The sequence below is a fragment of the Schistocerca gregaria genome, chromosome 9 (genome assembly GCF_023897955.1).
Source record: "Schistocerca gregaria isolate iqSchGreg1 chromosome 9, iqSchGreg1.2, whole genome shotgun sequence".
Taxonomy (NCBI): Eukaryota; Metazoa; Arthropoda; class Insecta; order Orthoptera; family Acrididae; genus Schistocerca; species Schistocerca gregaria.
The window spans coordinates 183127740-183148212 of NC_064928.1; the positions used below are offsets into that span (position 1 = coordinate 183127740).

General features: G+C 40.4%; 1 protein-coding gene across 8 annotated transcripts in view; it reads left to right on the forward strand.

The window, feature by feature from the left end:
* LOC126291762 (YLP motif-containing protein 1-like) overlaps positions 1-20473 on the forward strand; it is a 362461-nt gene that overhangs the window by 38821 nt on the left and 303167 nt on the right. For all 8 annotated transcript variants that reach the window (XR_007551862.1, XR_007551863.1, XR_007551864.1 and 5 more), the window contains exon 5: positions 3030-3152. Coding sequence is in view for 5 of the 8 variants with exons in the window: in XM_049985443.1 (XP_049841400.1) it covers positions 3030-3152 (123 nt within the window). In the remaining 3 variants the exon portion in view is untranslated. The remainder of the gene's footprint in view (positions 1-3029; positions 3153-20473) is intronic.

Consider the following 20473-nt stretch of genomic DNA (forward strand, 5'->3'; position numbering starts at 1 on the left):
TGATTCCATTTGGTGTGAAAGATATGAGGCGGGCAAAATACCTTCAGACCTCAGAATGAATAAACTAATTCCAATTCCAGGAAATGTAGGGGCAGACATTGTAAATACCACTGAACCATCAGGTTAGTAAGTCATGGTTGCAAACTGGTAAAGGCCAGCCATGGGGAAGACTAATGTACGAACACATGAGGAACACCTTATGACTTACTGTAGTGGGTATATTGAAGAAAGGCAAACCTGTGTGTATTGTACTTGCATATTTAGAAAAAAAAAAGCTTTTCACAGTGTTGAGTTGACTACACTCTTTGAAATTTTGAAGCTAGCAGCAATAAAATATAGGAAACTAAAGGTTATTTATAACTTGTACAGAAATCAGAGTGTATTTGCAAGAGGCAGATGTGAAAGGGAAACAGTGGTTGCAGCCTACCAATGACGTTATTCAATATGTTCATTAAGCAAGCAGGAAATAAAGGAGAAATTTGACAAAGAAAGTAAAGATCAGTGGGAAGAAACGAAGATTTTGAGGTTTTGCTAACAACATTATAATTCTGTCAGAGGAAGCAAAGGATTTGCAAGATCAATTGAACAGAATGAGTAGTGTCTTGAAAAGAGATTATTACATGAAGATTTACAAAAGCAAAGTGAAGGCAATGGAGTGTAATTCAATTAAATCAGGTATACTGTCAAAGTTGGATTAGTAAATGAGAAACTATATAGAAAGAAACTTCCACATGGGAAAAATATATTAAACCAAAGATTCCAAGACTTACAAAGTGGGAAAGCGCCGGTAGACAGGCACAATAAAATAACACACAAACACACACACAAAATTTCTAGCTTTCGCAACCAACGGTTGCTTCTTCAGGAAAGAGGGGAAGGAGAGGGAAAGACGAAAGGATGTGGGTTTTAAGGGAGAGGGTAAGGAGTCATTCCAATACCGGGAGCGGAAAGACTTACCTTAAGGGGAAAAAAGGATAGATATATACTCGCGCCCACACACACACACACACACACACACACACACACACACACACACACACACACACACACACACATATACAGACACAAGCAGACATATTTAAAGGCAAAGAGTTTGGGCAGAGATGTCAGTCGAGGCGGAAGTGCAGAGGCAAAGATGATGTTGAATGACAGGTGAGGTATGAGTGGCGAAAACTTGAAATTAGTGGAGATTGAGGCCTGGTGGATAATGAGAAGAGAGGATATATTGAAGGGCAAGTTCCCAGCTCCGGAGTTCGGATAGGTTGGTGTTGGTGGGAAGTATCCAGATAATCCGTACGGTGTAACACTGTGCCGAGATGTGCTGGCCGTGTACCAAGGCATGTTTAGCCACAGGGTGATCCTCATTACCAACAAACGCTGTCTGCCTGTGTCCATTCATGCGAATGGACAGTTTGTTGTTGGTCATTCCCACATAGAAAGCGTCACATTGTAGGCAGGACAGTTGGTAAATCACGTGGGTGCTTTCACACGTGGCTCTGCCTTTGATCGTGTACACCTTCCGGGTTACAGGACTGGAGTAGGTGGTGGTGGGAGGGTGCCTTTAAATGTGTGTGTGTGTGTGTGTGTGTGTGTGTGTGTGTGTGTGTGTGTGTGTGTGTGTGTGTGGGCGCGCACGCTCCCGGGATTGGAATGACTCCTTACCCTCTCCCTTAAAACCCACATCCTTTCGTCTTTCCCTCTCCTTCCCTCTTTCCTGAAGAAGCAACCATTGGTTGCGAAAGCTAGAAATTTTGTGTGTGTGTGTTATTTTATTGTGCCTGTCTACCGGCACTTTCCCACTTGGTATATATATATATATATATATATATATATATATATATATATTGGAAAAAAATTAAGTGTTAGGAAGTTGTTTGTGAAGATTATTTATCTGGAGTGTAGCTTTGTACAAAAATTGAATGTGGGCAGTAAGCGGTTCAGACAAGAAAAGAACAGAAGCTTTTGAAATGTGGTGCTATAGAAGATTGCTAATCATTGCTGAAGATTAGGTGGATAGATTGAATGATAAACAAAGGGGTACTGAAACAAATTGAGGAAAAAAAGTTATGCCACAACAACCTGACTATAAAAGAAAGAATTGATTGGGCAGATCTGATATGTCAAAGAATTTTCAGTTTTGGTAATGGAAGGAATTGGGGGAGGGACAGTGGTAAAAATTTTAGAGGGAGACCAAGGCTTCAGCGCAGTAAGCAGCTTCAAATGGCTGTACACTGAAGTAGTTAATGCGGAGATGAAAAGGTTTGCACAGGATAGATGAAGAGCGGTATCAAACCTGTCTTCAGATTGAAAGCCACCACCATAACGAAGACTTTGTCTTGATTGATTGATGGTGAATCTTCTGGGTTGTATGGTTGTGGTTAATAGAACATTTGGTTTTCTTCTTCTTCTTCTTCTTCTTCTGGTGACCCCTGGCCAGTGCTCAGTGCTGCAGTGGTCATAGTCATCTTCTACAGGTCCTGCGGAGTCTTGCTGACGACAGGTTGGGTGCGAGAGTTGATTAAAATACCATCAGTCAGCAAGATATGAGAAGTTGGCAAGAGCCGGTGCAACCAGCAGCACCTTTGAATTTGGCCAATGCAGCTATGGGTAATACGTCAGGAACAAAAAAAAAAAAAAAGGAGGGGGGGGTACTCACAACTATAGAATAGTCACCAGAAATCAATGCATTAGTACTGTTACAAGTGAACAAAATCTGCAGCAGGATTTAATTTCATCAGAACACAAACAACTATCACTGCTATGGGGTTCGGCTACATCTGAAATAATCTGTATGTGAAACTACTTTGTTTGGTGGTTGAATTATAAATACTGCAGAGCTTGTAAAGATTACTGCTTTCTTTCATTTCTGTATTAGATTTTGATGACTTATTGGCTCGGAAGTCAGGTAAATAACTTTTGCAATAAAATTTTCTTGCTCTAAACTTTACATTTATATCATACAAAAATCAATGCTGTTATCTAAAGCAAATGCCAGTACTGATCAAGTAATACTGTGTTTGGTTCCTCAGGATGTCGCAGCAAACTATACTGCCTCCCAGCAGTGGAATGTGAATCTTGTACAGCAACAATGGCAGCAGTGGCAGCAATGGCAACAGCAGTTTCAACAATGGCAGCAACAGTTTGGAGACAAGGTCAGTGTAGGCAATAATTTTTTGGTATATTTGGCTGTCCTTAATATGGGATAAGTTCAGTATGAAACTAGTGATTAGAAACAGCTGTAACTATTTAATGCATAGCGATACATCGATAACAGGTAGAGAGACCGGACCTGACTTCGCACATCTGCAACTAATTACCAATGGCTCGATGAGTTGTGTGGCATTACAGTACACAAACATTTCTCGTGAATCAATCTATCAGTGAAAAACTCGCTAAAATCCTCACAGTAAGCCGGCTGCGGTAGCCGACCGGTTCTAGGCACTTCAGTCTTGAGCTGCGTGACTGCTACGGTTGCAGGTTCGAATCCTGCCTTCTGCATGGATGTGTATGATGTCCTTAGGTTAGTTAGGTTTCAGTAGTTCTAAGTTATACGTCCTCCCCCCATGAACCATGGACCTTGCCGTTGGTGGGGAGGCTTGCGTGCCTCAGCGATACAGATGGCCGTACCGTAGGTGCAACCACAATGGAGGAGTATCTGTTGAGAGGCCAGACAAACGTGTGGTTCCTGAAGAGGGGCAGCAGCCTTTTCAGTAGTTGCAGGGGCAACAGTCTGGATGATTGACTGATCTGGCCTTGCAACATTAACCAAAACAGCCTTGCTGTGCTGGTACTGCGAACAGCTTAAAGCAAGGGGAAACTACAGCCGTAATTTTTCCCGAGGACATGCAGCTTTACTGTATGATTAAATGATGATGGCATCCTCTTGGGTAAAATATTCCGGAGGTAAAATAGTCCCCCATTCGGATCTCCGGGCGGGGACTACTCAGGAGGATGTCGTTATCAGGAGAAAGAAAACTGGCATTCTACGGATCGGAGCGTGGAATGTCAGATCCCTTAATCGGGCAGGTAGGTTAGAAAATTTAAAAAGGGAAATGGATAGGTTAAAGTTAGATATAGTGGGAATTAGTGAGGTTCGGTGGCAGGAGGAACAAGACTTCTGGTCAGGTGACTACAGGGTTATAAACACAAAATCAAATAGGGGTAATGCAGGAGTAGGTTTAATAATGAATAGGAAAATAGGAATGCGGGTAAGCTACTACAAACAGCATAGTGAACGCATTATTGTGGCCAAGATAGATACGAAGCCCACACCTACTACAGTAGTACAAGTTTATATGCCAACTAGCTCTGCAGATGATGAAGAAATTGAAGAAATGTACGATGAAATAAAAGAAATTATTCAGATAGTGAAGGGAGACGAAAATTTAATAGTAATGGGTGACTGGAATTCGAGTGTAGGAAAAGGGAGAGAAGGAAACATAGTAGGTGAATATGGATTGGGGCTAAGAAATGAAAGAGGAAGCCGCCTAGTAGAATTTTGCACAGAGCACAACTTAATCATAGCTAACACTTGGTTTAAGAATCATGAAAGAAGGTTGTATACGTGGAAGAACCCTGGAGATACTAAAAGGTATCAGATAGATTATATAATGGTAAGACAGAGATTTAGGAACCAGGTTTTAAGTTGTAAGACATTTCCAGGGGCAGATGTGGACTCTGACCACAATTTATTGGTTATGACCTGTAGATTAAAACTGAAGAAACTGCAAAAATGTGAGAAATTAAGGAGATGGGACCTGGATAAACTGAAAGAACCAGAGGTTGTACAGAGTTTCAGGGAGAGCATAAGGGAACAATTGACAGGAATAGGGGAAAGAAATACAGTAGAAGAAGAATGGGTAGCTCTGAGGGATGTAGTAGTGAAGGCAGCAGAGGATAAAGTAGGTACAAAGACGAGGGCTGCTAGAAATCCTTGGGTAACAGAAGAAATATTGAAGTTAATTGATGAAAGGAGAAAATATAAAAATGCAGTAAATGAAGCAGGCAAAAAGGAATACAGACGTTTCAAAAATGAGATCGACAGGAAGTGCAAAATGGCTAAGCAGGGATGGCTAGAGGACAAATGTAAGGATGTAGAAGCTTATCTCACTAGGGGTAAGATAGATACTGCCTACAGGAAAATTAAAGAGACCTTTGGAGAGAAGAGAACCACGTGTATGAATATCAAGAGCTCAGATGGCAGCCCAGTTCTAAGCAAAGAAGGGAAGGCAGAAAGGTGGAAGGAGTATATAGAAGGCTTATACAAGGGCGATGTACTTGAGGACAATATTATGGAAATAGAAAAGGATGTAGATGAAGACGAAATGGGAGATACGATACTGCGTGAAGAGTTTGACAGAGCACTGAAAGACCTGAGTCGAAACAAGGCCCCCGGAGTAGACAACATTCCATTAGAACTACTGACGGCCTTGGGAGAGCCAGTCATGACAAAACTCTACCAGCTGGTGAGCAAGATGTATGAGACAGGCGAAATACCCTCAGACTTCAAGAAGAATATAATAATTCCAATCCCAAAGAAAGCAGGTGCTGACAGATGTGAAAATTACCGAACTATCAGTTTAATAAGCCACGGCTGCAAAATACTAACGCGAATTCTTTACAGACGAATGGAAAAACTGGTAGATGCAGACCTCGGGGAGGATCAGTTTGGATTCCGTCGAAATGTTGGAACACGTGAGGCAATACTGACCTTACGACTTATCTTAGAAGAAAGATTAAGAAAAGGCAAACCTACGTTTCTAGCATTTGTAGACTTAGAGAAAGCTTTTGACAATGTTGACTGGAATACTCTTTTTCAAATTCTAAAGGTGGCAGGGGTAAAATACAGGGAGCGAAAGGCTATTTATAATTTGTACAGAAACCAGATGGCAGTAATAAGAGTCGAGGGGCATGAAAGGGAAGCAGTGGTTGGGAAAGGAGTGAGACAGGGTTGTAGCCTCTCCCCGATGTTATTCAATCTGTATATTGAGCAAGCAGTAAAGGAAACAAAAGAAAAATTCGGAGTAGGTATTAAAATTCATGGAGACGAAGTAAAAACTTTGAGGTTCGCCGATGACATTGTAATTCTGTCAGAGACGGCAAAGGACTTGGAAGAGCAGTTGAACGGAATGGACAGTGTCTTGAAAGGAGGATATAAGATGAACATTAACAAAAGCTAAACGAGGATAATGGAATGTAGTCAAATTAAATCGGGTGATGCTAAGGGAATTAGATTAGGAAATGAGACACTTAAAGTAGTAAAGGAGTTTTGCTATTTAGGAAGTAAAATAACTGATGATGGTCGAAGTAGAGAGGATATAAAATGTAGACTGGCAATGGCAAGGAAAGCGTTTCTGAAGAAGAGAAATTTGGTAGCATCGAATATAGATTTATGTATCAGGAAATCGTTTCTGAAAGTATTTGTTTGGAGTGTAGCCATGTATGGAAGTGAAACATGGACGATAACTAGTTTGGACAAGAAGAGAATAGAAGCTTTCGAAATGTGGTGCTACAGAAGAATACTGAAGATAAGGTGGATAGATCACGTAACTAATGAGGAGGTATTGAATAGGATTGGGGAGAAGAGAAGTTTGTGGCACAACTTGACTAGAAGAAGGGATCGGTTGGTAGGACATGTTTTGAGGCATCAAGGGATCACAAATTTAGCGTTGGAGGGCAGCGTGGAGGGTAAAAATCGTAGAGGGAGACCGAGAGATGAGTACACTAAGCAGATTCAGAAGGATGTAGGTTGCAGTAGGTACTGGGAGATGAAGCAGCTTGCACAGGATAGAGTAGCATGGAGAGCTGCATCAAACCAGTCTCAGGACTGAAGACAACAACAACAACAACAACAACAAGTTATACGTGACTGATGGCCTCAGATGTTAAGTCCCATAGTGCTCACTCAGAGCCATTTGAACCGTACAGTAGTGCCTGAAATTAGCCTACACATAGACCCAGAGATGCCAACTGTTACAAATCAGTTGTAATAATTACAAATTTCCTCCAATAATTATGACTTTATGAATGACATGACAAAAATTACTGCCTAATATTTCTTTTCACATTTTTCATAGACATTTGGCATACTTTCCCTTTTCTGCTCCTTGTAGAACTAAGTTACCCTGAACACTGTTATGGTATATGACTTTACTCATCCTATGCATAGCTAGGAATGTAGTGGTTTATTTTGCGCAGTTGTTTTCTTTGCTAGTCACACAATGATTCCTCCTGGTGAGTTCCCATGCAGGTGTCTTTGTTTTCTTGTGATGACAAACTGGAGTTCAATTCTGTTTCGTGAATAATGTTTGTGTGTAACATATTAGCAGGTGTTAGTTGTATTTATCATAAACAAACTAACATAGCACGTTCTTCTAGTGTACACTAAACATATGGCAAGGAAATATGTTCACGAGATTTTGAAATAAACAATTAAGCGATTTCTGGTGCAGCAAAATGTGTGTGATGACAATACTGGGACTAGTGACACTGTAAAGAAACAATAATTGTCCAAAAATGTAGGGAGAAATACTGAAAAGTAAGGCCCTGTTTACTGCACTCCTCCAAAATTGATTTACACGTGTTTGTAATGTGTGGGGCTGGAATTTTTCAGTTGCCCATGGTGGGTGAGAAGATTGCCGCAAATGTGGCTAGCAAAATTTTTTCAGATACAGTGAAGCTGAAGGATATGAACAAGAACTTAGCAGTTTTTACCAAATCTTCAGAACATGAAAGTTTGAAACTTCCTGGCACATTAAAACTGTATGCCGGACCGAGACTCGAACTCGGGACCTTTGCCTTTCGTGGGCAAGTGCTCTACGATCTGAGCTACCCAAGCATGATTCGCTCCCCGTCCTCAGAGCTTTACTTCCGCCAGTACCTCGTTTCCTATCTTCCAAATTTCACAGAAGCTGTCCTGTGAACCTTTCATTACTAGCACTCCTGGAAGAAGGTATATTGTGGAGACATGGCTTAGCCGCAGTGTGGGGATGTTTCCAGAATGAAATTTTCACTCTGAAGCAGTGTGTGCGCTGATACGAAACTTCCTGGCAGATTAAAACTGTGTGCCGGACCTAGACTGTGGCTAAGCCATGTCTCCGCAATATCCTTTCTTCCAGGAGTGTTAGTTCTGCAAGCTTTTGTGAAATTTGGAAGATAGGAGACAAGGTACTGGCGTAAGTAAAGCTGTGAGGACAGGGCGTGTGTCGTGCTTGGGTAGCTCAGGTGGTAGAGGACTTGCCCGTGAAAGGCAAAGATCCCGAGTTCAAGTCTTGATCCAGCACACAGTTTTAATCTGCAAGGAAGTTTTATATCATCGCACACTCTGCTGCAGAGTGAAAATCTCATTCTGGAGGTGAAAGTTTGTTACCAAAATGCAGAGTTGTTATTTACAACATTCCTTATTGAGCCCAATTTGCCTTAATCATGCAGTGACCATGCAGGACTTATGTTCAAGAAAATGATCATTTAATTTTTCAAAATTAAATGATCATTATTTAAAAATAGCCTCCAAGTACAGTTGTGCTAGAACAACAATGGGAACACTAGTTAAGTGTGGCTCCAAAACGAAAAGCTTGTCACCAGTGCCTTTTTAACAAACCGGATCTGATAGCAACTGAGGAGTATTATGCCCAAAAAATGATCCTTAAACTTCTACTTCAGAGATCTAGTGCAGATCCGAGATGTCAAACTCTAGCAGATTAAAAAAATGGGTTGTGTATATAACTGCCACTACTGCACCCCCCCCCCCCCTCCCCCAACCTTCTCCCACACCTTTCAGCCATCTATCCTTTGATCTTTCTCTTGGTTGCTCCCTGTGCATCACCATTTCATGTATATTCTTGGGAATTGTCATTTTCCATCGTCTTTTAATGCCAATACCATTGTAGCCTTGATGTTTTTGTTGTGCTCAGCAAGGGTTCCTCTTTCACTATTTCCCTTAGCTTTTCATTTCTCATCCTCTCTCCCCTTGCTACTCTTTCCTACTTCTGAGGAACTTCATTTCATATTCTTGTAATCTGCTTCATCTCACTCACATGTGTTTACATTCATTTCTTTCTTGAACCTTTTTTTTATTTTATGAACAGAATAACAAATAAGCTAATAAACACATTCTTCAGTTATCTCCTATAGCCAAGAAGGGTCTCATCAAATTGGAAGCACTGACTGCAGGATTGTATGGTTCACCAAAAATTCATAAACAGGACATTGCTTTGAGACCAGTTGTTAGTGTCATTGATTGTTTAACATGTGGGATTGCCAAACATTTAGCCACTCTTGTACAGTCATTTACGGGAGAACCTAACCCATACATGAAGGATCTTGCTCATGTTATTGGAAAATTAAGATCTTTTAGGCTGGGTGCAAGTGATACTGTGCTCAGTCTTGATGTTGTATCACTGTTTACTGCACTGAAGAAACTGGTATAGGCATGTGCTTTGAAATACAGGGATATGCAAACAGGCAGAATACGGTGCTGTGGTCGGCAATGCCCATATAAGACAACAAGTGTCTGGTTCAGTTCTTAGATCGGTTACTGCTTTTACAATGGCAGATTATCAAGATTTAAGTAAGTTTGAATGTGATGCTATAGTTGGTGCACGAGCGATGGGCCACAGAATTTCCGAGGTAGCAATGAAGTGGGGATTTTCCCGTATGACCATTTCACTAGTGTGTACTGTGAATATCAGGAATCTGATAAAACATCAAATCTCCGACAATGCTGTGGACGGAAAAGGAGCCCGCAACAATGGGATCAATGACGACTGAAGAGAATCGTACATTGTGATGGAAGTGGAACCTTTCTGCAAATTGCTGCAGATTTCAAAGTTGGGTCATCAACAAGTGTCAGGGAGTGAACCATTCAACAAAACATATCAGTAATTCAAAAATGGCTCTGAGCACTATGGGACTTAACATCTATGGTCATCAGTCCCCTAGAACTTAAAACTACTTCAACCTAACTAACCTAAGGACATCACACAACACCCAGCCATCACGAGGCAGAGAAAATCCCTGACCCCGCCGGGAATCGAACCCGGGAACCTGGGCGTGGGAAGCGAGAGCACTACCGCACGACCACGAGATGCGGGCTCAACCTCTTGAATTCATGTACCCTGTGTGTCAGCAGGGGTATGGTTTAAGTTGGTGGAGGCTCTGTAATGGTGTGGGGTGTATGCAGTTTGATGGATGAGGTAACTTTGGTATGCGTAGATATGATTCTTGACAGGTGACATGTATATATGTATCCAGTCTGATCACCTGCATCCATTCATATTCATTGTGCATTCCTATGGACTCGTGCAATCCCAGCAGGACAATGTGACACCCCAGATGACTAGAATTGCTACAGAGTGGCTCCAGGAACACTCTTCTGAGTGTAAACACTTCTGCTGGCCATCAAACTTCCCAGACATAAAGATTATTGAGCATATCTGGGATGCTTTGCAATTTGCTGTTCAGAAGAGATCTCCACCCTGTCATACTCTGTTGGGTTTATGGACAACCCTGTAGGATTCATGGTGTCAGTTCCCTTTAGCATTATCTCAGATATTAGTCGAGTCCATGCCACATAGTGTTGTGGCACTTCTGCATGCTCATGGGGGCCCTACATGATATTAGGCCGGTAATAATTCTTTGGCTATTCAGTGTGTGATTCCTCTTAATGAGGTTGTGTCATAGTTGGAAAGTATCTTCACAAAGGATACATTAGATCCCTTGAAACATTGTATACAATCTACTTACTTTGAATGGGACACTGAATTCTATATGCAAACTGATGGTGTGGGTATGAGGTATACCCAGAACATTTCTAACAAATTTTTATATTGTTTATGGAATTGGGTTATTTCCTATTCCATTCACCTATGGAGCAGGGACAAATGATTGTTTTAATGCCTCTGTGCATGCAGTAATTTTTCTAATGTTATCCTCAAGATCAATGCCTCTGTGCATGCAGTAATTTTTCTAATGTTATCCTCAAGATCCCTGTGTGAGCTATATGTAGAGGGCTGCAGTATATTCCTAGAATAATCATGTAAAGCTGGTTGTTGAAACTTTAACAGACGTTCTCGGGATGGTTAAAGTCTATCTTAAAGTGTCTTCTAGTTCATTTTCTTCAGTGCCTCTCTGACATTCTCCCACAGATTAAACAAACTTGTGTCTATTTATGCTACCCTTCTCTGTATATGTTCAAAATACCCTCTTAGTCCTATCTGGTACGAGTTTCATGCACTTGGGCAATATTCTAGCATTCTCTTTTTTTAGGCTGATGAACTTCCGCAGTATTCTACCAATGAGGCGAAGTCTACAATTTGCTTCACCCATGACTTAACATATTTGATCATTCCATTTGATATGCATGCAAAGTGTTACACCCAGGTATCTGTACGGGGTGGCCGATTCCAATAGTGACTCTTTGATTTATAGTCATGTTGTTGTCTTCAGTCCTGAGACGGGTTTGATGGAGCTCTCCATGTTACTCTATCCTGTGCAAGCTTCTTCATCTCCCAGTACTTAGTGCAACCTACATCCTTCTGAATCTGCTTAGTGTATTCATCTCTTGGTCTCCTTCTACGATTTTTACCCTCCACGTTGCCCTCCAATACTAAATTTGTGATCCCTTGATGCCTCAGAACATGTCCTACCAACCAATCCCTTCTTCTTGTCTTTGTACCACAAACTTATCTTCTCCCCAATTCTATTCAATACCTCCTCAGTAGTTATGTGATCTACCCATCTAATCTTCAGCATTCTTCTGTAGCACCACATTCCAAAAGCTTCTATTCTCTTCTTGTCCAAACTATTTATTGTCCATGTTTCACTTCCATACATGGCTACACTCCATACAAATACTTTCAGAAACGACTTGCTGACACTTAAATCAATACTCGATGTTAACAAATTTTTCTTCTTCAGAAACGCTTTCCTTGCCATTGCCAGTCTACATTTCATATCCTCTCTACTTCGACCATCATCAGTTATTTTGCTACCCAAATAGCAAAACTCCTTTACTACTTTAAGTGTCTCATTTCCTAATCTAATTCGCTCAGCATCACTCGACTACATTCCATTATCCTTGTTTTGCTTTTGTTGATGTTCATCTTATATCCTCCTTTCAAGACACTGTCCATTCCGTTCAATTGCTCTTCCAAGTCCTTTCCTGTCTGACAGAATTACAATGTCATTGGCGAACCTCAACATTTTTATTTCTTCTCCATGGATTTTAATACCTACTCCAAATTTTTCTTTTGTTTCCTTTACTGCTTGCTCAATGTACAGATTGGATAACATCGGGAACAGGCTACAACCCTGTCTCACTCCCTTCCCAACCACTGCTTCCCTTTCATGCCCCTCGACTCTTATAACTGCCATCTGGTTTCTGTACAAATTGCAAATAGCCTTTCGCTCCCTGTGTTTTACCCATGCCACCTTTAGAATTTGAAAGAGAGTATTCCAGTCAACATTGTCCAAAGCTTTCTCTAAGTCTACAAATGCTAGAAACGTAGGTTTGCCTTTCCGTAATCTATTTTCTAAGATAAGTCGTAAGTTCAGTATTTCCTCACGTTTCCAACATTTCTGCGGAATCCCAACTGATCTTCCCCGAGGTCGACTTCTACTAGTTTTTCCATTCGTCTGTAAAGAATTCGCGTTAGTATATTGCATCTGTGACTTATTAAACTGATAGTACGGTAATTTTCACATCTGTCAACACATGCTTTCTTTGGTATTGGAATTATTATATTCTTCTTGAAGTCTGCGGGTATTTCGCCTGTCTCATACATCTTGCTCACCGGATGGTAAAGTTTTGTCAGGACTGGCTCTCCCAAGGCCGTCAGTAGTTCCAATGGAATGTTGTCTACTCCCGGGGCTTTGTTTCGACTTAGGTTTTTCAGTGCTCTGTCAAACTCTTCACGCAGTATCGTGTCTCCCATTTCATCTTCATCTACATCCTCTTCAATTTCCATAATATTGTCTTCGAGTACAGCCCCCTTGTATAGATTTTCTATATACTCCTTCCACCTTTCTGCTTTCCCTTCTTTGCTTAGAACTGGGTTTCCATCTGAGCTCTTGATGTTCTTACAAGTTGTTCTCTTATCTCCAAAGGTCTCTCTAATTTTCCTGTAGATAGTATCTATCTTACCCATAGTGAGATATGCCTCTACATCCTTACATTTGTTCTCCAGCTATCCCGCTTAGCCATTTTGCACTTCCTGTCGATCTCATTTTTGAGACGTTTGTATTCCTTTTTGCCTGCTTCATTTACTGCGTTTTTATATTTTCTCCTTTCATCAGTTAAATTCAATATTTCTTCTGTTACCAAAGGATTTCTAATAGCCCTCGTCTGTTTACCTACTTGATCCTCTGCTGCCTTCACTACTTCATCCCTCAAAGCTACCCATTCTTCTTCTACTGTATTTGTTTCCCCCATTCCTGACAATTGTTCCCTTATGCTCTCTCCCTGAAAATCTGGTTCTTTCAGTTTATCCAGGTTCCATCTCCTTAAATTCCCACCTTTTTGCAGTTTCTTCGTTTTAATCTACAGTTGATAACCAATAGATTTTGGTCAGAGTCCACATCTGCCCCTGGTATTGTCTTACAGTTTAAAACCTGGTTCCTAAATCTCTGTCTTACCATTATATAATCTATCTGATACCTTTTAGTATCTCCAGGGTTCTTCCATGTATACAACCTTCTTTTATGACTCTTGACCCAAGTGTTAGCTATGATTAAGTTATGCTCTGTGCAAAATTCTACCAGGCAGTTTGCTCTTTCATTTCTCTCCCCCAATCCATATTCACCCACTATATTTCCCACTCTCCCTTTTCCTACCCTTGAATTCCAGTCACCCATGACTGTTAAATTTTTGTCTCCCTTCACTACCTTAATAATTTCTTTTATCTCATCATCATCTGCAGAGCTAGTTGGCATATAAACTTGTACTACTGTAGTAGGCATGGGCTTCATGTCTGTCTTGGCCATAATAATGCGTTGACTATGCTGTTTGTAGTAGCTTACCCGCACTCCTATTTTTTTTTTTTTTTAAATCATTATTAAACCTGCTCGTGCATTACCCCTATTTGATTTTGTATTTATAACCCTGTATTCACCTGACCAAAAGTCTTGTTCCTCCTGCTACCAAACTTCACTAATTCCCACTATATCTAACTTTAACCTATCCATTTCCCTTTTTAAATTTTCTATCCTACCTACCTGACATTCCACCCTCCTATCCGTAGAACGCCAGTTTTCTTTCTCATGATAACGATGTCCTCTTGAGTAGTCCCCGCCTGGAGATCCGAATGGGGGACTATTTTACCTCCGGAATATTTTACTTAAGAGGACGGCATCATCATTTAACCATACAGTAAAGCTGCATGCCCTCGGGATAATTTACGGCTGTAGTTTCCCCTTGCTTTCAGCCGTTTGCAGTACCAGCACAGCAAGCCCGTTTTGGCGTTATAGTCATAGGATAGTACAAAATTTTACGTTTCTGAATACTTAGAGCAAGTTGCCAATATTTGCACCATTTTTAAATTTTATCAAGGTTTATCTGAATACTTATGCAACTTCTTTCAGGTATTACTTAATTGTAGATAACAGCATCATCTGCAGAAAAACTTATTTCACTATTGATATTGTCTGGAAGGTGATCAATATACAATATGAATAGCAAGGTTCCCAACACACTTCCCTGGAGCACACCCGAAGTTACTTCTACATTTGATGATGACACTCTTCCGTACCAAAAAGTCCTCAATCCAGTCACTAATTGCACTTGATGTCCCATATGATAGTACGCCTGAGTCAAATGGTTTTTGGAAATGAAGAAATACAGCATCTACCTGACTGCCTTCATCCAAAGCTTTTAGTGTGTCACATGTAAAAAGTGCGAGTTGGGTTTCACATAATAGATGTTTTCGAAATCCATGCTTGTTGGCATTGAGGTGGCCATTCTGTTTAAGATACCTCATTATGTGTGAGCTCAGAATATGTTCTAAGATTCTATAACAAATTGATGTCAATGATATTGGATGGTAGTTTCATGGATCGCTTCTACACTTCTTGTAGACGGGTGTAACCTATGCCTTTTTCCTAGAATTGGGCATGATTTATTATTCAGAGGGTCTGTGATAGATTATAGTTAGAAGAGGAGCAAACTCTGTTGAAAATTCCGTATAGAATCTGACAGGGATTCCATTGGGGTTTGGAGTTTGATTCAATTTTAATGATTTCAGCTGTTTCTCAACACCACTGACACCTATTTAATTCATTTTTCAGTGGTACGAGGATCAAACTGGGGCAATTCTCCTGGGTTTTCCTTTTTAAATGAACATTTGAAAATGAAGTTAAGCATTTCAGCTTTTGCTTTGCTACCCGCAGTATCAATTCCTGTCTCTTTCATTAGGGACTGGACACCAACTTTAGTGCCACTAACAGTCTTTACATACAACTAGAATTTCTGTCTGTTTTGTGGAAGATTACTTGACAGTATTCTGCTACATTGTTCATTGAAGGCATCAGGTATTGATCTCTTAACAACCAAGTGCATTTCACTTAACATCTCTCTATCTATAGCACTGTGATTTGTTTCACACCTGTTACCCAGTAATCTCTGTTTCTTTAGAAGTTTTCTTACAGTGACTGTATACCATGGAGGTTCTCTCCCATTATGAACTGTTTTACTGGGTATATATCTGTCTGGTGCATGGTCAACTGCTCTTTTATTCTCAAGCCATAGTTCATCTACATTCTCCTGCCCTTTGCAGAAAGTTTGAAGTTCCCTATTGTGATATGAAACTACTGACTTTTTATCTAGTTTACTGAACGTGTATTTCTTCTTGTTTTAGTTGTCCTTTGTACTTTGGTAATCGTTGTTGCCACAACTGTGTCATGGTCACTGATACCAGTTTTGATATGGACATCCCAAAGAGGTCGGGTCTGTTTGTTGCCATTAGATCCAATATATATCCATCACGAGTAGAATGTCTTATCACGCCCACCACTGACAAAACTGTAATTTTCCGAATTATTGTTTCATCATTAAAGTCTCCACCGATGATTACAGTATGGCTGGTAAACTTACATACAAGTGAACTGAGGTTTTCTCTAAAGTTTTCGGTGACATTAGTAGATGAGCCTGGTGTGCAATAGAAGGATCAAATTATCACTTTTCTCGCCCCTGATACTGATTCTTATCCAAACAATCACACCTGCAGCTCCAATTTCTATGTAGTTGGAATTGAGTTTGTTGTCTACTGCTACAAATACAGCACATCCATTTTCCATTTGCCTATATTTTTGATATACACTTAAATTTTCCCCCAAAATCTCACTGCTGTCAGTTTCATGTTTAACTAGCTTTCTGTACCTAGCATTATGTAAGCTTCGCTGCTTTTCATGAGTGTTTCAAACTCTAGCGCTTTGTTTTTTGTTGTGTATGCTTTGCAGTTTACCATAAGGATTTTAATACTCTCACCTGTGAGAGGTATTTTTTATTTCTTTCGATCTTAAACTGATACTTCTGGGTTTCCTACAGCTATCGTTATCTGGATGGTATGGAGAGTTGACTCATCTAAAAATGTGTGCATCCGACACACAGTGAGCCATGTGAGTAGCAGCCTCTGATCTGTAGGGCACACCTGACCTATCTAGGGGGACCCTACTATTCTCAGTGCTGTAGCGCAAGTCCAGGAAGTCGCAGTTTAGCTTGTCGCAGAATCTTTGAAGTCTCTGGTTCATCCTTCCATTCACGCAGAACCAAAGTGCCGTAGTCAGTTCTGGGGACAGTGCTGCATATTGTGAGCTTTGTTGAAACTCCATGTGCAAGGCTAGTCTTCTTTGCTAATTGCTGGAATGACCCATGAATGACCTCGGAGGCCAGATGACGGGCATCATTTGTTCCAATGTGTGCCACAATCTGCAGTTTGTTGGACCCTGTTTCGTCAATGGCTGCCGGAATAGCCTCTTCAAATATGTTGAATGAGGCCCCTAGGCATACACACTGTCCCTTGCTGCCATTTGCCTAAGAGATACCAAGATTTGCCGCAAGTTTGAACTGCTGTCAGTTAACCCTTTTGCATTTGCCTCCTCCTGACACTGGATAAAACATGTTTCCCCTAAACAGTTAAAGTTAGTCCCACTGGCGCAGTTTCAGTGAAAGACAGCATCCAGAACTTGTTGGTTAGGGGAATCGGCATAACACTGTGAATCCTCCCTGGTCCCCCATGCTGCCTGTGCAGCACACCTTGATCTACCTTTGACACGTCACTCACAGTCAAGGACAGGTAATGACAGATCTTGTACTTTTATCAGAGGAGACAGGATCCACAGGAGAGGGTAGTACTTCAGGTACCACCAGTACAGGTATCACAAGTGCATGGCTCTTGGGAGCTCTTCCCAACACACCGATTTGCAGCAGTTGCCAAGTAGTCAGGCCGATTTTCAGCTGCCTAAGAATGTCAACCAACTCATTCCGTGTTTGAGAACAGCATTCACGATGGGGCTGCATTTTATCTGGTGTAATGTATTACGAGGCATTGAACAAATAACTTTAATCTTTTGATCTGTTCAGTTAAAAAGTTACTGATTCCACATAAGACTTGAAGCAGATACACAAAAAGAGATTTCTGTTACTGAAACAAAAACTGTGGTAAACAATACTAGTTTCCTAAAATGTTTTGATGTTAATTATAGTTCTTAGCAGACTCGAAAACAGTTAATTTACGATAAATGCAGATTATATATGCGGCTACTCCTTTAAGGAAAGATTAGATGTAACACAACATGTTAGTTAGGAAATCTGCTACAATAACGAAATCACAAATGCCGATTTGCTACAAATTGCTCATAGATTATGCAAAGGACAATAGTAGCTTCCGACAATTCTCAAAAACACACTTTTATTTGCATTGATATACGATGAAATTTAGGGATGATGTTTTCTTTGGCTGAACTGTGAACCACAAATGTTGATGGCTATGAAATAAAATACGTATCCAAAACACCTATACCTATAATGTATTAAAACATAGTTTTGTAAGTGTCCAAAAATTCTCCAATTAACTGGTTTTTCATGTAACTGTACAATGAAATTGGAGAACAATTGCTTTGAACAAAGATAGGGCAACTGTTCTCAAAAATTTTAAGAGTACAAGTTAGATTTGAGTAAGAGTTTATCGTGGCACTTGTGAATATTTAAAATTTCAGAATATACCACAATACAAATCGGTGTTGATACAATAATTGAAAGATTACCCTGAAGTCACGCAAAATCAGGAAATCTAGAACTTTAAATTGGCTCACGATCTTCTACACCCAGTCTTACACGAGAGAAATTCCTAAGCTGGCTTTTATATGAAAATAAACATGCGAATTGCATGAATTATTCATTTAGCTGATTCTGTGCACACTTCTACACTGGCGTGCCAAAGAAGAGCACTGCAACATTGAGTTTATTCGATCAAAATCGCTGAAATGTGCAGCACCAACAAACCACGTCTTCGGTCTGTTGCAGCTAAGGATGCTGACCGCTTAAAGGGGAAGTTTTCCTCCTATTTGTAAAAACTGACACTGATCGCATCAGCAAAAATACTCAGAAAACATGGTATTGATTCAGTGTTTAAACAATAGGAAAGGTGTGTGAATATTTGAACACTGCAAAGGACCCCTCTCCACTTGCCATAGCAGGAGTATATAAAGTCCCATGCACTTGCAGGCAAGTGTATGGAGGAAATAGAAAAAGAAGCATTAACATCCGCTGTAAGGAACATGGATAGTTGTAGCCAGGCAAGATGAATAAATCAACAGTATGAGACCATGCACTAGAACCAGGAAACCAAAAATTCATTTCTCAGACACTGTGGTTTTAGCATGATTAATAACACAGGCAAATGTTGGAAAAACTTTTTTGCTGAAAATACCTTATTCTTACATTTTTTAGGGTGGGAAATCCAAATATGATACTTTAAAAACTGCCACACCCACCATTTCTTCACATTTTACTGTTAAGTTTATTAAATTAAGCAAATATAACAGCTTTTACAGAGTTTAAATAATTTTAAAAGGAGGTGTAATGAATGTAGATGATGACGGTAGCACTGCTGAAAAACATTTGCTGGCAAAAAAAGCTCCAGAATGAGATTTTCACTCTGCAGCGGAGTGTGCGCTGATATGAAACTTCCTGGCAGATTAAAACTGTGTGCGCGACCGAGACTCGAACTCGGGACCTTTGCCTTTCGCGGGCAAGTGCTCTACCAACTGAGCTACCGAAGCACGACTCACGCCCGGTACTCACAGCTTTACTTCTGCCAGTATCCGTCTCCTACCTTCCAAACTTTACAGAAGCTCTTCTGCGAACCAGAGATCTGCCCTTACTCTTTGCCTTTAAATATGTCTGCTTGTGTCTGTGTATGTGCGGATGGGTGTGTGTGTGTGTGTGTGTGTGTGTGTGTGTGTGTGTGTGTGTGTGTGCGTGTGTACACCTGTCCTTTTTTTCCCCTAAGGGAAGTCTTTCCGCTCCCGGGATTGGAATGACTCCTTACCCTCTCCCTTAAAACCCACATCCTTTCGTCTTTCCCTCTCCTTCCTGAAGAAGCAACCATCGGTTGCGAAAGCTAGTAATTCTGTGTGTGTGTGTTTGTGTGTTTTGTTCATGTGCCTGTCTGCCGGCGTTTTCCCGCTTGGTAAGTCTTGGAATCTTTGTTTTTAATATATTTTTCCCATGTGGAAGTTTCTTTCTACTTTTTATATATATATATATATATATATATATATATATATATATATATATATATATATATACAAAGGCAAGATTTGGATTCAGCTCATAAAATCTATAAATATCAGCTATCAAAGCCAAAATAAGCTTTTAAAAATTTTTTTTTTTTTTTCGTTGGCCTTTGTAATCGTTACATTAGGATGTACAGATAGGCCATAGAAATACAAAAGCATGAAAACTACTTTCAACAGACCAGAAGTACAACTGAAATTAGCCAAGTTGTGGGCCTGAGCACTAAATAAAACAGTGAGCTCTTCCCCACACCAAGCTTCTTAGCATACATAAGTGTGATTCTACAGTCTTTGGTAGCAGTGTGTGATGTGTGGATACGTATAGTGTGTTCAACTTGGTGAGCTTGTAACTGCTTTGTGAAATGTTAGTCTCTGGTGGTGTCTCCAGCAGTGATTGACGAAACTCCAGGCGGAGTCCAATAACACATATGAAGCAGCTGCTGGTTGACTACAGAAAACTTAATTGACTTTGATGGGACTCCTCACAATGTAAAGATGAAATTTGAAATCGAAAAACAGTTGCACACCTGTGCACGGTATCAAATAGTTTTCACTAATGTAAGCAGTACCAATTCTTTTGTGTTGGAGTAGTTAGAAGGATCTCGTCAGTAAGGACATTGCACTCACTCTCAGTATTTCCGCACTCACTCTCAGTATTTCCACTACCTTCTCAAAATGATGTGAA